This window comes from Berghia stephanieae, chromosome 1 (assembly GCF_034508935.2).
Source record: "Berghia stephanieae isolate SIO BIC M18660-M18661 chromosome 1, UCSD_Bste_1.3, whole genome shotgun sequence".
Taxonomy (NCBI): Eukaryota; Metazoa; Mollusca; class Gastropoda; order Nudibranchia; family Aeolidiidae; genus Berghia; species Berghia stephanieae.
The window spans coordinates 79602793-79620933 of NC_088360.1; the positions used below are offsets into that span (position 1 = coordinate 79602793).

An 18141-nucleotide genomic window follows, 5' to 3' on the forward strand; every position below is an offset into this window, starting at 1 on the left:
AATGTCAAAATTAGTAGACTAGATCGAACCATGGAGATAAATAGGTAGCGGAATAATGTCAAAAACAGTACCTAGTCTAGATTGTAACAAGATGTTAAATACAACAGCAAAGACAAAATCGTCATCTAGTATCAGACACCGATCGCATCTGCAAGCATTAGTTGTAGGTCATGAAGTAGAAACTCCCCCTCCAGAAATGTTACTGTATTTCTTCTTTACATGTTTCTTTTATTGCCTTTAGGATAGCCCGTATAATAATAATAATAATAATAATAATAATAATAATAAATAATAATAATAATAATAATAATAATAATAATAATAATAATAATAATAATAATAATAATAATAATAATAACAATACGTTTTAACGCATAATCATGACTTATGAGGTTTACATTAGGGTACAAAATCCATCTATAATTATCAGTTGCATCAATAATCATAATTGTAATGTGGTATATATGGTGGAGATTAATTTTTAAAATTTTAGAAAAATTGGTACTAATCTCCACACCACACGAGCGTTTTACATAGGTTGTCAGCTCCTGCACTCACATAATCGCCCTATTAATTAGAATTATATTATAGAGGTCTGCACATCCTATGATTTCCCCGTTATATATTATATGTAATTATTTAACAGCAGTGATTATTGGCTCGTATAGCTGTCTAAAGATAAAACCTTCACAATACAATAAGTAATGAATAAAGAAGTTCCAGTCCCACTTATAATTGACAATAAGTAAGTCAGATTTATTCTGTTTTAAATAGATTTAAATACGAGGGCTGTCCCATACATAAGGTAAGTAAGCTCGTAACTCAAAAAGTTATGACTGGAATTGAATGAAACTTACAGTATAAACTTTGACATCATTTATTTACTTCTCAAAATAGTCGCCGTTCCGATCGATGCACTTCCTCCATCGTCACAGGAGGGCAAATACCCCCTCCCTAAAAAATTTGACGTCAAGACATTTCAGGAAATTATCCACTTCTGAAATCAATTCATTGTCGTCGTCAAACTTTTTTCCACCCAAGTGTCTCTTAAGGGGCCCAAACAGATGGAAATTTGACGGGGCGAGATCTGGGCTATGAGGAGGATGTGGTAAAAGTTCCCACACATTCTTTGAACATTCTTTGTCATGTTTGCAGTATCGGGAGTGGCATTGTCGTGTTGAAAAACGACTCCTCTGCTGAGCCAACCGGGTCTCTTTCGGCGTACGGCCTCTTTAAGTTTGTTCAAAGTTTCACAGTATCTGGCAGCGTTTATGGTCTGACCTGGTTGCAGAAAATCAATCAAGAGAGCACATTTGGCATCCCAGAACTCGGTGGTCATCAACTTTCTCGCTGAATGTAGCCCTTTGAACTTTTTGGCCGGTGGCGAAGAAGGATGTTTCCAGATCATCGAATCCTTTTTTTATTCAGGCGTGTTGTGGTGAACCCAGGTTTCATCACCAGGGATCATATGGTCAAGAAAACACACTGGTCAGCAGGCCCAAGGTCTCAAACATTCCAACTCGCATTTCTTGCTCATCATGGACTCGTTGAAGGAGGTTCTGTGACACTTCGTAGTATGTGTTACATTTTATAATGTTTAAGATTTTTAATGTTTATTATTCATCATTGGGCACTAACAAAGGATAAAACAAACAATACCACAATATTTTTTTATTGTGATTCTTAACTTGTTAGCAGCTGATGTCCTTAGCCGAACTGGCCGTCTCTCTGCTTCAGGTTGTAAGGGTGCCGTTTGATGAAGCGATAAGAGGTTGACCAGCTCTTTCTATGGCCAAACCAGGAGGTGATGGAAATCTGGTTTGATATAAATATAAGCGTGCCGTCAGATTTCTCCGTGTCATTCTTTTTTAGTTTTTAGCCTGTCTTTCGGACTGGAGTGCCCTCAGACGGATATATATATATATATATATATATATATATATATATATATATATATAATATATAAAATAACTGATAGGTACTCTGGCCTCAAAGATTACCACTAAAACAAACCAGCCTAACTATGGTATAAAAATATGTTCACATTACTTGTAGCAAAGTCATAATGATATCATGTATATCAACCTCATAGGAATACAGACGTAAAAGTATGCAGAAAAAGCTGTTGATACAGACTGTAGATCAGAACGAAATTTAAGAAAGTTAACTCAATGGAATCCACTCACCCCTTATCAATGAATAATATCACACCACTGAATCAGCATAAAGCACGTCTGTTCTTGACAATATTTTTTGTTGGAGAGAATGTCCTGTTGTAAGTGCCAGGCTTTTATAAGGCTATGAGTCTTTGTTTTGAAGATAGGGTTGTGAACGTGTCTGCCAGATGTTTGCACTTAATTTTCTTTGCGAATTTGAGCAATTTCACATATAGGTGGACTCAACAATGCGACGAGCGAGGCTCGAACCCAGGATCTTCCGATCAGAAATGATATTTTAATATTTTATTATATTTCTGTGTGCAGTCATTTATAAATTCATCGGTACTGTTTTTTTTTCCTCTAAGGGATTTGAAGACTGCCTCATTCTGGACGAAATGATGGATAGATTTGACAATGATTTAGGTGTGTATCAAAATGCAGTTTGGCCTATCTAAAAACGCACTAAATTAATGTGATAATCAATTTATAAAGCGCGCAGGCTCCACAAAATGCTCTAACGCCCATCATACAAAGACAATAGGAAACAAAATGCAAATAATATTACTACTCAAACGCCTGCCTGAAAAGGAATAATTTCATAAGTTTCCCAAACTTACTGAGCTCGGGGGCGTCTTTGATTTCTGTACTTATCTAATTTGTTACATACTTTTGGGAGACACATTTTTCAGCTAGAAGTAGTTTACATATGAGAACATTCACCAGCCGTAGACTTTGAAGGGGTCACTAATCCAGCAGTCCTATTTTGAACGTTCTTCATTCTTCTATTGGTTATGCAACTTGGAGCACCAAAGATAATAATATTATAATTGTAATTATCAAGTCGGCTTATCACAAAGATATAAATTACTAACATTTTTGTAGAATTGGTGTGCATCAAATTTTCTAATTATTTTTCAAAGTTTCTAAGATGAAAATATGAAAATGGGCAGAATGCCGTGGGTTTTCATCTATTTTGATCACGGAAACAAGAAATCAAGGACTTGTCATTCATCACGAGCATCTACACAGGCTGCCTTTGGAATATGATATCTCGTTGACTCAATAAAGAACTGATAAGAAATGATACATTTTAGTCTTTATTAGTAGTAGTAAGTGTATTTTATTTCATTCTAGAACTCGCCTTTGCTGAGTATTCAAAGACAAGGTGTGTCGATGCAAAAGCCATTTGTGATCTTGCCTCAAACAATTACACAGAGGTAAGGAACAGACAATAAACATATTATTTGTCACTAATTGTCTTCACTTCTTCTTCTTCTTCTTCTTCTTCTTCTTCTTCTTCTTCTTCTTCTTCTTCTTCTTCTTCTTCTTAACGTATGATGCTTATGATACTGTTGATGATTATTAATGGTAATAATAATAATAATAATAATAATAATAATAATAATAATAATAATAATAATAATAATAATAATAATAATAATAATAATAATAATACTTGACCCAGTCTAATAATAATGAAACTAACACAGTCACGCTCATGTGATGAGGAGGAGGAAGATGTAGAGCTTATACTGCAGCGATTCAGAAAATACAGCATGCCCTTACAAAGAGAACGTCAACATAGCATTGCTCATGCGTCTCTCTTATCAACTGTGGAAATCTATCGTTTGCTTAATGAAATATCACTAATTTTATTTGAGAAGTCACTTTTAAAATGTTATTATATACATACTTTTATGAAATAAAAATATAATTAATAAACTTACTTTGATGAAAAGTTCACAGTAATGCACCAGTTAAATCGTTTCTCAACCATCTTGTATCTGAGTTACCGATGGTGAAGTCAATGATTTCCACGGCGGGTAATCTTAATCTTGGGTGCATTCCTTACTATTTTTCATTCTTTTCAACACATCACTGTGAACTTTTCATCAAAATAAGTTTATTGGTTATATTTTTATTTTATAATAGTATGTATATAATAACCTTTTGAAAAGTGATTTCTCAAATATAGTGATATCTCATTAACCAATCATGGAGTTCCTTAGTTGAGAAGAGGGATGCTATGTTGACGTTCTCTCTGTAAGGGCATGTGAAAAGACACAACCCATAGAAAAGAGATATGGCTCTCTGCGACTTCTCTCCATAAAAACCCAAACTTTTCGGCCCGCTATAAGAACTCAAAAAGACGTGTACTTATCTTTGAAACTGGACTCCAGTTATAAAGGCATACGCGAAGAAGAAGAAAAAGATGATGACAATGATGATGATTATGATGATGATGATGATGATGATGATGATGATGATGATGATGATGATAATAATAATAATAATAATAATAATAATGATAATAATAATAATAAACAATAATAAAAATATACAACAAAAACTTGAGCTTTTATATAGCGCTATATCCACTTAATGTGCTCAAAGTGCTCTAACAAGGGGTCTATGAGCAACAGCAACATGTAACATGTAGAACGAGACATGACGCCCTTTAGGCGATATTACAATTTTACCGACAGAGGCAACGCTATTAACGGCCAGGTACTCATTTTACACACGAGTACGGTAAGAGAATATGAGTAAGGAGCCTTTTCGAAGCGTAGATCAAGGCTTGAACTCAAGACCTTCCGATCCGAAAGCGAGTGTCTACCTTTAGACCACATAATAATAATAATAATACTTATATAATATAAAAATAATAATAATAATAATATAATAATAATAATAATAATAATAATAATAATAATAATAATAATAATAATAATAATAATAATAATAATAATAATACGATTTGGGGAACATTGTTTCGGATAACCGACGTTTTTCGTCGGTCACACCCATGTTAAAGTTTTGCCTACGAGAACAGAATTACTGGCAAATCTAAAAATTATATAACTTACTACCGTTTTAAAGATTGATTGACGAGAGTAATCTTTAAACCTTTCTTAATACGAAGAGGACTTCAATCACCCGTTGACCTGAAGTAAGACAGATAAGAAAAAAAAACAACTGAAATTAAACAATCAATTGAAGACGGTGATACGTATCGCCTGTGAGTTCGGAAAAAAACCTTACATTCGCCATGTTTCGTTCTACGTGTTTATTGTTGCTGTTTGTTAGGGACCCCGTGGAAAGCTTTTTACAATCTCAAGTAACGTTTAATTCTCTTTTCTTTTCTTCTTTTCTTTTCTATTCTGTCAAACGATGAATCATCGGAGTATTTATGTAATTACACTTCAATTTTCAATCTTTGTCTCCTTGAATTTTTTTTTCAGATCCAATCTAAATCTTACTTCTTGAAAAGAAAAACTAACCAGTTCCTAATGTGGATGTTTCCTCGCACTTGGATTCCTTTGTATACGATGGTATGTATAGATGTTACCATTAGGTGAAGTGTATTTGATCAAATATCAATATTCTGATGTAATTAATGACACAAAACACTTTAATTCTTTTTTTTCTTGAAACGTATTCTTCATAAAGTGAAGCTGATCACCAACTTGTCCAGAAGTCTAAACTATTAAAATCCTTTTATCAAGTTAAAATTTCCCGGCGAAAATGCAAAATATATTGTCATTGGATGACAATTTGATAGTACAGATAGAGATGTTTTCATTGCGGCTTGTGGTCTAGTGATAAGACCTGTAGGTTCCTGGTTCGAGTCCCTCTGTGGGCCACGCAGAGTTAAGTCCTTGGATTGGAAAACGTTCGTGTCTCACATTCTCTTGCCATACTCGAGTGTAAAACAAGTACCTGGGTGTCAATATCCTCTGAAAATAGACACTACAGTAATGCCTAACAAGCTTTATGTCTCATCCTATGTGTTAAGTGTTGCTGTCGGAGTAGGAAAGCATGTATAGCGTTTTGAGCATGTTTATTGGATATAGAGCTATAAAATAGTTCAAAACAAATGCTTCAGGGTTGCGAAAGAGTTTTAACAGTATACGTTTTAAGATAATTAAAGATAATTTTAGAAAATATGGTCGTGAAATAATACAAAAGAAAATCCAACCTATTAGAATACGAATTCGAAACAACATGAAATATGAAAGTTAAAGTAAAGGGCCACTTGATAAGGTAGCATTTGTAAGTATCAGGAGTCTGCCTATTAGGTTTTATGGAAACGAATCATGATTTTTTCAAACCTAAAGAGCCTTAGCAGTAAATCAAATCAATACTGACTGAGGAAGCTGTACTCGTGAACCAGGAATAATGTGTAAAGTTAGGAACTACAGTTGATAAAACTCTTGAAAACGTTTCCCATATTTTACATTTTTATTTTTTCACAATTAAATCCATCATTGCCACAGCTTCAGTATGAATTGACCCCAACATTGTAATAATCAACTTGTTTTGTTCGGATATTCAGAGAACTAAAAGGAGCTTCCACGGATATCTAATTTTGATTACATACATGAAAGACAATAACTTCTTATAAATATAATATGATTGATATGAATGGTAATGTCACACATTTTGCATCTGTATGCAGTTCGGCAGTGCAGAAGAACTTTGTCAAACATGTTACAAAAGAACTGGACACATTTTCCATCTAAAATCCATCAAGTTCGGAAGAAGATTTATTTCATGTAAATTTCAGATCAAACACGATACCAACAGTAAATGTGTTCATTGGGAAAAGAAACGTCAATCTCTGTATAGACACAGGTGACTCTGTAGATGTGCGGACTGAGAAAACCTACCAATCATTGACACCAAGACCCGTGCTACATCAGAGTTCGAAACACATTTTTGGATATGGAAATAATAGAAGTCTTGACCTGATAGGGCGTTTCGAGGCGGAGATAGCTCATAAGAAAGAAAAATATTTCCACAACATTCTTCGTAATCAAAACTCCAATTTCCCCTAATCTTCTTTCAGCAAAGACTTCCCAGGAACTAAACCTTGTCCAATTTATAAATAAAGTCACCATCTCAGATGACCTTTTCAAGGGATCAGGCAAGCTTCACAAAATGTCTGTAAAGCTTTCATATCGACGACTCTGTGAAGCCGATTGCCCAAACTAACAGGAGAGTACCTTTTCACATAGGAAAAGATATCAAAAAGGAATTTGCAGAAAGAGAAAAAAAAGACATAATGAAGATGTTGACAAAGCCTTGGGTCGGGGCCTATAGTTGCGGTACCAAAGAAAACAGGGAGTGTAAGACTGTCGACATGAGACAAGCGAATATGGCGATCAAAAGAGAACGACATCCTATTCCTACAATTGACGTACTTATCAATGAGCTAAATGGGTCAACAGTCTTCAGTCGCATTGACTTAAAACAGGCGTTCAATCAGCTGGAATTAGACGAATCAAGCAGACTCATTACAACATTTTCGACTCACTTTGGGTTGAAGAGATATACGAGGTTGATGTTCGGCACCAATGCTGCACCAGAGATTTTCCAAAAGGTCATGAGTGACATGTTGCATGATATCCCTGGAGTAACGAATTTTATGGACGACATCATTGTTTATGGACCAACATTAGAGTCCCATGACAAGAGCTTACAAAACACTCTCGACAGACTTCTTGAAAGAGGTGCTAGGATAAACAAAGAGAAATGCCTCTTTGGACTGAACAAACTATCATTCCTTGGGCATGTATTTGGTATCAAAGGGATCTACCCTCATGAAGAGAAAGTAAAGGCAATCCAGAACACAAAACAACCGACATCAGTAACTGAGATCAAATCATTCCTCAGTATGACCCAATTTCAAGGATATTCCTCCATTACTGAGCCATTGAGAATCCTTACGAAGAAAGGCCAACCCTGGACATGGAGAAAGAAACAAGAGTTGAAGGAGAAATTAACAAATGTCGAAACGATGACCTACTTTGATCCACACAAAGATACGGAAATCATTGTTGATGGTTCATCTTGTGGGTTGGGAGCAATGATTACTCAAGAAGGGCAAATTGTATGTTGTGCCAGCAGATCTCTTAACGATACCGAGAGCCGCTATTCACAAACAGAAAGAGAAATGCTCGCTGACGTATTTGGAATTGAGTGATTCCATATTTGTCTCTATTAATCCACTTTCACCGAGATCACAGATCACACACCACTTTTGGGAATAATCAAGAGCAACAAACCATGGACTCCATGCATTGAAAGATGGAGACTACGCCTGATGCCGTATGAATTGTCCCTGATCTACAAGCTTGGAAAAAACGAGCAAAACCCAGCAGATTATCTCGGCAGATTTTCATTTAACAAACCTCCGAAGGAAAATGTTGGCGAAGAATACATAAACTAAGTCACAAAATCATCAGCCCCAAACGCCTTGTCACTGGATAAAATAAAACAAGCAACAAAGACTGACAAAACATTGGTTGATGTCGTGAAAGCCGTACAGTCTAACAACTGGAACAGTCAAAATGTAGCCCCATTTGAGAAAATGACACACGAACTATCACTCTATGATGTATTGTTCTTCGTCAAAACAGAATTGTCATCCCGGAGAAGCTTCAAGGATATGTTATTGCCTTAGACCATGTTTCTCACCAAGGAATCGTGAAAACCAAACAACTTCTACGAGAAAAGGTCTGGTTTCCAGGAATTGACAATCAGGTCGAACAAGAAGTGAAAAACTGTTTACCCTGTCAAGAAGCTTTGTTGGCACAAAGCCAAGAGAACCATTATCAATGACACCCCTACCAAGTTCTCCATGGTGTGACCTATCTGTAGATTTCATGGGACCATTGCCAACTGGAGAATATCTTCTTGTAGTTATCGATGACTTCAGTAGATTTCCTGAAGTGGAATTAATACACCCTACATCCTCCAAAACAACATGCCAAAAGCTGAACCAAATATTCGCAAGATTTGGTGTTCCAAATATCCTTAGAACCGACAATTCAGGTGAACTCCGATCTTTCGCTCGCAATGTTGGCTTTCAACATCGTAAAATCACACCCCTGTGGCCCGAAGCTAACGGAGAAGCTGAACGCTTTCTTCGCTCTCTAAAGCGGTTTATTCATACTTACATTGCAAAAGGATCCCGGCGGAAAGAACAATTTCCAAACTTTCTACAACAAAATCGAGCTAAACTGCACAGTTCCACAAATATATCACCCAATGAAGCTTTGAATGGACAAAAAATGAAAACGCATCTCCCCAAAATCAAGATCCTGTAAAATCCATACGAGGGTGATGAAATGATCTGCAACAAAGACATTGAATCAAAATCGAAGCAAAAATTGTATGCAGACAAAAGGTGTAAAACTTCCACACATAAATTCAAAATCGGTGATGCAGTGTTAGTGCGACAACACCAGCAGAACAAACTAATGTCCCCTACGACCCGATACCATTCGTCGGGGAAAATGCAAAAGGGAGTATGACAACCGCCAACTAGACAACAAGCGCGTAGTGAGGAATTCTTCCTTTTTCAAGCCTGTCAACATTGATGCAGCGGTCCAGAGAGAGTCCCATTCCCATGAAAGTGAAAGCGAAGACGAGTCAGTTGACCTGGAAGAGGAAGATGACATCAGTCCACTCACTGCACACATAAATGGCGACCTTCATGCAGAACCTTCTACTTCTAGGTCCCTGTCATCTTTAGTATCATCGCCAGTGGTTGAGCGCGTTGACTCACCACCGCAAAATCGTCCATTCGCTTTAACTAAAAGTGGCCGCGTTGTTAAGCAGCCCAACAAGTTAATAATGTAGTAAAATTTGAAACGGGTAAATGTGCATCTGTTCACAACATCAACATACTAATACACACTAGAATGCAATTAGATTTAGACATGATTAAGCTCACTAGGAGCCATACCATTTATCGGGTATAAATATATATGACTGATAGTCATTGACAAGATAGGCTATTAGTTCACGTAAACACAATTTCATGAACGGATTATAACAACTTGGAACATTGGACTTGAAACTAAATAAGTATTATGTTTACTAGGGAAAGTATTTTGAATTAAAATAAATAAATAAAAATACAAAACCAATTATGGGGATTTGTTTAGTGAACATGATATTTAACGTTTAATCATTTTATATACAATTTTCTACTCAATTTGGGGAGGATGTAGTGTAGTTACTTTTACATCCGTAATTAAAGGGAGTTAACCTATAAAGCAAATATGTTGGAATAAATATCCTGAGCCTTGTGAAAAAGAAGACTGTTGGAATAAAAGAACATGGCAACCAGTCGTTAAACACAATGAGTCTTGAATGTTATATATATATATATATATATATATATATAATATATATATATATATATATATATAATATATATATATATATATATATATATATATATATATATATATAATATATAATATATATATATATATATATATATATATAATATATATATATATTATCGAATAACTGAACATTACAACAACATTAGATTTTCATCAAGGAATATATTGTATTTGTATCGTGTTGATGAATAGATGTTAACAATGACGATTTGTTCAAAGCTTTTTCTTTATATCTTGTCTAGGTGGTTTTTACCAGGATGCGTTATCATCATTGCGTTGAAAGGGCTATTCGGCAAGACAAGGTTCGTAAATAGTTCTTTTAATCACAGGGTGTGATATATTGGTAAATTATTTCACGACAAGTGACTATGATATCCCATAATATACAGAACAATAGATTGTGTTATTCAAATGATCCATGTCATATTCGACGCTGTTTTGGGCATTATTTTCACATCGCCTCATTCAAGTTTGATGTTCTGAGTTCATGCTTAAATTATGTAGTGATGGATATAGATAGAAAGAACGTTGGTACAAAAATAATTTACATCATAGAGCTAGGTGACATATTGCATGAGTAAAAAATGAATTGTAAGTTTCAATATATTAGTCGAAGACAGATACTGTGGACGTTTTGGGTTTCCCCTTTAGCAACAAAACACGATGAATGAAACACTAAGGACGAATGATATATGTGTGAATGATATGAATAAACAAAAATATGATGGACAGAGAATCCCCCGTTTTAAGGAAATACGAATTAAAATATGTCATTAAATATTGATGAAAGGTGAGCAATTCAGGAAAACATCTAAAAGGAGGATGTGCCGTGCGATATAGGGGTAGAATTAGTCGTAGTAGTAGTAGCAGTAGTAGTAGTCGTAGTAGTAGTAGTAGTAGTAGTAGTAGTAGTAGTAGTAGTAGCAGTGGTGGTAGTAGTAGCAGTGGTGGTAGTAGTAGTAGTAGTAGTAGTAGTATAGTAGTAGTAGTATGTAGTAGTAGTAGTAGTAGTAGTAGTAGTAGTAGTAGTAGTAATACTAGTAGTAGTAGTAGTTGTAGTAGTAGTAGTAGTAGTAGTAGTAGTAGTAGTAGTAGTATAGTAGTAGTAGTAGTAGTAGTAGTAAGTAGTAGTAGTAGTAGTAGTAGTAGTAGTATAGTAGTAGTAGTGGTAGTAGTATTAGTAGTAGTATGTAGTAGTATAGTATGTAGTAGTAGTAGTAGTAGTAGTAGTAGTAGTAGTAGTAGTAGTATAGTAGTAGTAGTAGTAGTAGTAGTATAGTAGTAGTAGTGTAGTAGTAGTAGTAGTAGTAGTAGTAGTAGTAGTAGTAGTAGTAGTAGTAGTAGTAGTAGTAGTAGTAGTAGTAGTAGTAGTAGTAGTAGTAGTAGTAGTTATAGTAATAGTACTATATGATATATATAAACTAGTAAAAAGCCCGCAATTTCGCGGGGAAAGAACTATTTTCATTCGATATTGCCCGAATCATTTTCTTGATTAGCTTGATTACGCTTAGATGCACTTTAATCGATGTGCTTGTCGTCGCTGCCATGCTTTATTCAGCATGATTTTACTTTATCAGTCCTTCCGAAAGCTCCTACAAAGGGAAACAACTTAAATAATATTCCATCAACTAACCCCAAGAAAAAGTAAAACCTAGACTACCTTTAACTAACCCTAATAGGAAAATAAACACCCTAGCATTATGACTAACCCTAATAGAGAAAAAACCCTCGGACTGCTTTGCACTACCATTCAATACTTCACAAATTAAAATGGCGGCCGAGAATCAAAACAATGGTCAAATTAGGAAATTTTAAACTTTCACAAATCTATCAAGGTTTGTTCTAGAGTTTTTAAAATGCTTCTTTATGATGACAAATTGACTAAATAAACACCTGACAAAAGATCTACGGTGAAAATACAAATTGAAAGAATACTGGGGATGTAGGAGCTTTCGGAATGTCTCCCCCCTAGCACCTTTACTAAGACTTATGACTAACCCTAATAGAAACAAAATCTTCACAAATCTATATGATGACAAATTGAATAAATAAACGCCTGACAAAAGATCAAGGGTGAAAATACAAATTGAAAGAATACTGGGGATGTAGGAGCTTTCGGAATGTCTCCCCTTTACCTAACTTATGTGAGGTCAAATGAAAATCTGAAACAGACGCGAAAAATATCAAGTTTGTTCGGGCTAGAGGCTAGACAGATACAATTGATAGTTTGCCGACAACGTTTAATTAAATATTTCCCAGGGCAATAATTATCACATCGATGGCATAAAAACGACCGTAACATCAGCAGTAATATTTGTTGACTTTGTTAATCGGTGAAACTTGTTTAAAATTTGTGTAAATCCGAATACCTTATGTGATCAAGTGAATAATATCACTATGAATGCCACGATTTGCTGAAAAATGCCAACACACACACACACACACATGTATACACCACACACAACATACACACAAACACACACACACGCACACACAAACATACACGCAATTAGAACATACTACTACATAACAACACTGATCACCGCTAAATCAACAACACAACGGAAGTAATAATAATACTTGATGTCATAAATAGATGACGCAAACTGACAACTTTTTACAGTGACGAAATTTTGAGAGTGTTAAGTTTTGTCGGTACGTATTTAATGATATCTCAACGAACTTTCAAACTGACTTTAAATTATAGAAGGAAATCGAGTTATCTGTTTATCTTTCTGTAATAAATACATTTCTAATTTTCAAATCTTTCAGTAGAGTTGTGCGCCGTATCATTTTTTTTATTGACTCAAATAAGTACAATGTTCTCCACAATGCTATATTTTTTTAAAGAAAGGATAGAGAGAGAGAGAGAGAGAAAGAGAGAGAGAGAGAGAGAGAGAGAGAGAGAGAGAGAGAGAGAGAGAGAGAGAGAGAAGAGAGAGAAGAGAGAAGAAGAGAAAATGAAGAAGAAAGAAAGAGAAGAAGAAGAAGAAGAAGAAGAAGAAGAAGAAGAAGAAGAAGAAGAAGAAGAAGAAGAAGAAAGAAGAAGAAGAAGAAGAAGAAGAAGAAGAAGAAGAAGAAGAAGAAGAAGAAGAAGAAGAAGAAGAAGAAGAAGAAGAAGAAGAAGAAGAAGAGAGGAGGAGGAGGAGGAGGAGGAGGAGGAGGAGGAGGAGGAGAAGAAAATAATGATAATGTTGATGATAATGATGACGATAATGATATTAAATCTTGCACAAAGTTTCAAATTAATGTCTATTATTAATGTTGGGGACGTTTTCGTTGTGATGACGACATGTAATGGAGTGACGACAATAAAAGTTTTATTATGCCGTTGTGTGGTAATGAATATTCAAAACACCTAATAAAAATATATTAGGAGTCTCCTTCTCATATAATGAAGGGACTAAATTATGCTATTAAATTCGAACCTAAGGTTCCCAGTTCCCTTTGTTCGAGTTTAGGTGTAAAGTCTGTGTAAAGTCCGACTGCAACAAGTGTGTTGGGAAACATGTCAGCCGTATTAAATACGACTGGAGGTGCGTAATATTGCACTTGTATATGCGTGAAGATTTGAAACGGCCATTTCAATCATTAGTTTAGAATTTTGGGGTTAATGAGCAAAATATTAAGATGACGACGACGACGACGACGACGACGATGATGATGATGATGATGATGATGATAAATCTATAATCCTTCACTCTTGGTTAAAACATTTTTTCATTCACAAAATTGCCCGTTTTTACCCTGTCTCAATCTCACCATTTTCGGTGGTTAGTGTTATCTATAATCCATCACAATTTAATGTCGTCTTTTCGCCATGTATATAATTTGAAGTATCAGAACATTTTCGAGGCATTTTCGGTCATTATAAATAATAAATGATAAAATTGTTAATTATTTGCTTTAAATGCATTACTGAATCCATTGTACAGGAGAAATGAGCAACACACAACGGCGATCCACAACTACAGCAAACAAAACTTTATGGTCACTCCGAGAACGTTTTGTTTTCTCTTCTTCTTCCTAGTTCTCTAAAGAAACTAGTATATAATTATAATCACAATACAGAGTATCTTATGCAACAAACTCAAATTTCTGAGATATCAAATCGAGAGAATGTGATTTTTATTATTAATTTATTTATTAATTAACTTTTGACACTCTTTAGTTTATTTTCCGATCTACCTTTTTGTGTTACAATCGGGATGCATATTTTATTTCAAAATGTTAATATGTTTTCCAAAGTAATTATGCCTTTTAAAAATTTAAATCATTTCACAGATTCTGTACGGAGTTGCATCGGTGTCTGTCTTGTGTGTTGGCATCATAGCCTATGGTATTTACTCAGGGAAATTAAACATTGGCTCATCTGTCACAAATTATATTACACATACTGCAAGGAGACTGATATGATAGAGGAGAAAATTTGGATGTCTCGACAACCACCATGATCTTATGGAATTTGAATACGAGAATTGATTGAAGGGAGTGTAATTTTTGTTATGTGCCTTTTGTTGAAAAGAAAATCCTAATGCACGAAAATGTCTTGTGCTGTGTTTAAAAGATCCACAATGACATTTGTAGCTACCCAAAATATAAAATTTATAAATTATATACTTTTTAACAGAATGAAATATCAAAAATTGGAAGAAACACATTAACAAATACAAAAGTTAACAAATAAAGGCGTGTGCCCACTCATCCAAAGTATTGCGGTTTAATTCATGTGTAATTTAAGGAAATTTACAAGATAGTACAAGGATGCTAGGCAAGGACTGGGTGCTAAGCAAGGACCATCAATTAATATTTTAAACAAAAATGTCTTAGAGCCAAATCTAGTTTATCTTTCGCTACCGGGTCGTCCTTGAGCGACACATCATAATAGCTTATATTTTCCGACCAAGGGCAAGGACCATGATAACGGTTACAGTGATTGCATTTGTCTAAACTACTGACAGTTGAGCTATCTTTCATGATGAGAATTTAACAGGGTTATGTCCCTTATATTTTATAATTTATAAGTTATAATTGTTATTATTAAGATATGTGGCCGGGATTGGCTGTAGATTACAGACATCATGAAATATACATATTGAATATAAATGAAAATAATAGCATGAATCATAAACAAATATTAACTATAGTATAATATAGTTATATATATATATATATATATATATATATATATATAATAATATATATATATATATATAGTTGTTTTGTACAAGTATTTCAACTCACGAACATCCATAGAATAAAACACAAATAAAATATACACAAATCATAATAGTAATGGTAAGTTTAGCGTTGAATTCACAGTAATATCTCGTTCCACTTTGAATAAGTTAATTAGTAATAATTATCTCCAACCGAGAGAATTGGAGAATTGGTTCTTCTTTCTTGGGATTCTTAGTGTGTGTATGACTCAGTTCTGAGATGAATTTGGTTTTGTAAAATAAGGCCATACCAAACCATTATGAAGATAGCCAATCAGAAAGAATGTTCCTATTTAGATGGCCAATGATGTTCAGATGCATTTGATTAACAACTGGGTAGGAGATCTAGAATATTAATTGCGATTTAGCTACTCTTGAAAGAGACGCGTACCTGAGGCCATAGCGCACCTGAAGTCTTGTTTGGAAAGGATACTTAGCAGGAGATAGTCAGACAATGGACGCACAATTGAACAGGTGAATAAGCCTTAAGCGGAAAGCGAGTAGTTTTACGTTCCGTTATACAATGGGAAGGTTTCCTACATATTGACCTAATCCCGTTAGCAAAATTTCGAGCCGTTTTATGTTAACATTGAGCATTATTGGAGAAAAGACTGTCCATGTTTTTAATGTTTTAACTCAAGGGGTTAATTACCCTTTACAAATATTGTTTTCCACTAAAATTTGAAGTGGTTTTGAAATAGAGGCGTGAGTGAAAGAAAATCACTCGTCACAATTTCTCAAATATAATTAGTGATATCAAAATACCCAAACGACATATTATTACTCAAGTTGATAAGAGAGACGCATGCGCAATGCTATGTTGATTCTCTCTGTAAGCGCATGTCTTATTTAAATTCACATGATCATTTTATTCTGCTTATATTAAATTCGACAAATTAATTGCAAATTTGTTGTGAACATTTTTTATCTTTCTTTTCAGAAGCGTTTAACTGGGATGTCAATATGGTTCAAAAGTGACGCCACTTCCCTCGTAGCAAAACAGAGTACATGTAACTGGTTCCAAATTAAATGACGTAATGAAGTAGTCCAACGAGTATAATAGTAAACTTAAAGTTATAAACGGTGTTTTTATTTTTTAAAAATAATAAATGGTGTTGGTAAATTGAAAACCCCTGACGGCTGTAAGACAGATGATTAGAAAGTGAGGATAATTTTTTTTAATGCTGAGGAAAAAACATTGCTATCATCAGTTTCTTATGGTTAAAGTAATGTATTATACACAAAAATTTGGTGATATAGCATCAAATTATAACTTTTTAATATATCCAAAAAAATGTGGTTAACGTTGACTAACCACACTATTGAGAAACTAGACGGTCTATTTCTGTTATTATATTGGAACTAGATAAGTATGTAGACGTGTCTCCGTGCGAAGTACTTCGTCCGTAAGACTTGAGACAGAATATTTACGTAATTTTATTTTTAGCTAGCCATTTCCTTATTTTTGACAGTAAGTTATTGCTCCTGAATTAAAATTCTTCCTCTGCTTAAAATAGCAACACTTGCGCTGCAATCTCATCCTTAAAAGATAGGAACTTGTTGAAGAGTTGGATTGATAATGATGATGATGATGATGATGATGATGGTGGCGATGATGATGATGATGATGATGATGATGATGATGATGATGATGATGATGATGATGATGATGATTATGATGAGGAGATGGATGATGATGATGATGATGATGATGGTGGTGGTGGTGGTGGTGATGATGATGATGATTATGATGATGATGATGACGATGATGATGATGATGATGATGATGATGATGATGATGATGATGATGATGATGATGATGATGATGATGATGAAGAAGATAGTGATGGCGGTGGTGGTAGTAGTGGTGATGTCGGTTGATTTCTTGATGATGATGGCATTGGAGATGGATAAGTTATTGTTTTTGATCTTTTTGTAATCACTTTTCGTCTCTTTCTTTTTGGCCTTGTTTTTGTATCATAGTTCATCATTGACGATGATGTGGCGTTTTTGTTCTTTATACTCCAAGGCAAAAACAAGAGATTAATTTTTTTGGGAATTTATTGAGCCTTCAAATGAATTACTAATAAAAAAAAAATACACATCCACACCCATGACTACAGGCACGGTGTGTCAATATCATTATGAAGAATGGCTCTCTCTAATTATTCAGTTCATCATTACACATTGTGTCTGGATTATGATTTAACATATTATTTGAATAAAATACATTTGTATTGTGCGACTGTGTGGTCTAGTGGTATGGCACTCCTCTTCTGTTGGGAAGGTCCCTGGTTCGAATCTCGCTCGGAACGGCACATAGTTGAGTTCTTGGGAAAGGCTCTTTATCACCGTACTCAGAGGTAAAATGAGTAACTGGCCATTAACAGCGTTGTCTCTGTCGGAAATAAATTATAATATCGTCTGACAGTCCTATATGTTAAGCGTAGCTGTTGGCCCTTTATAAAGCGCTTTGAGCACATTTAATGGATATTGTGCAAAATGAAAGCTCATTTTTTTTGTATTGTCGTTGTCTTGTCCCCATCGTGGTGTAACTTGATG

At 34.7% G+C, this 18141-nt stretch overlaps 1 protein-coding gene across 2 annotated transcripts in view; it reads left to right on the plus strand.

Annotated features, from left to right (window-relative positions):
• Positions 1-17816, plus strand: part of LOC144958344 (kynurenine 3-monooxygenase-like) — a 33091-nt gene extending 15275 nt beyond the window's left edge. Inside the window, exons 10-14 of one of the 2 annotated variants that reach the window (XM_078890283.1) lie at positions 2525-2582; positions 3294-3376; positions 5402-5491; positions 10603-10662; positions 16520-17816. In XM_078890283.1, the coding sequence (XP_078746409.1) occupies positions 2525-2582; positions 3294-3376; positions 5402-5491; positions 10603-10662; positions 16520-16612 (384 nt within the window). In that variant the 3' untranslated portion in view covers positions 16613-17816. Of the gene's footprint in view, positions 1-2524; positions 2583-3293; positions 3377-5401; positions 5492-10602; positions 10663-14644; positions 15484-16519 lie in introns of those variants that run through there. The other variant, XM_078890274.1, reaches the window with a different exon arrangement.
• Positions 17817-18141: the final 325 nt, after the last annotated feature.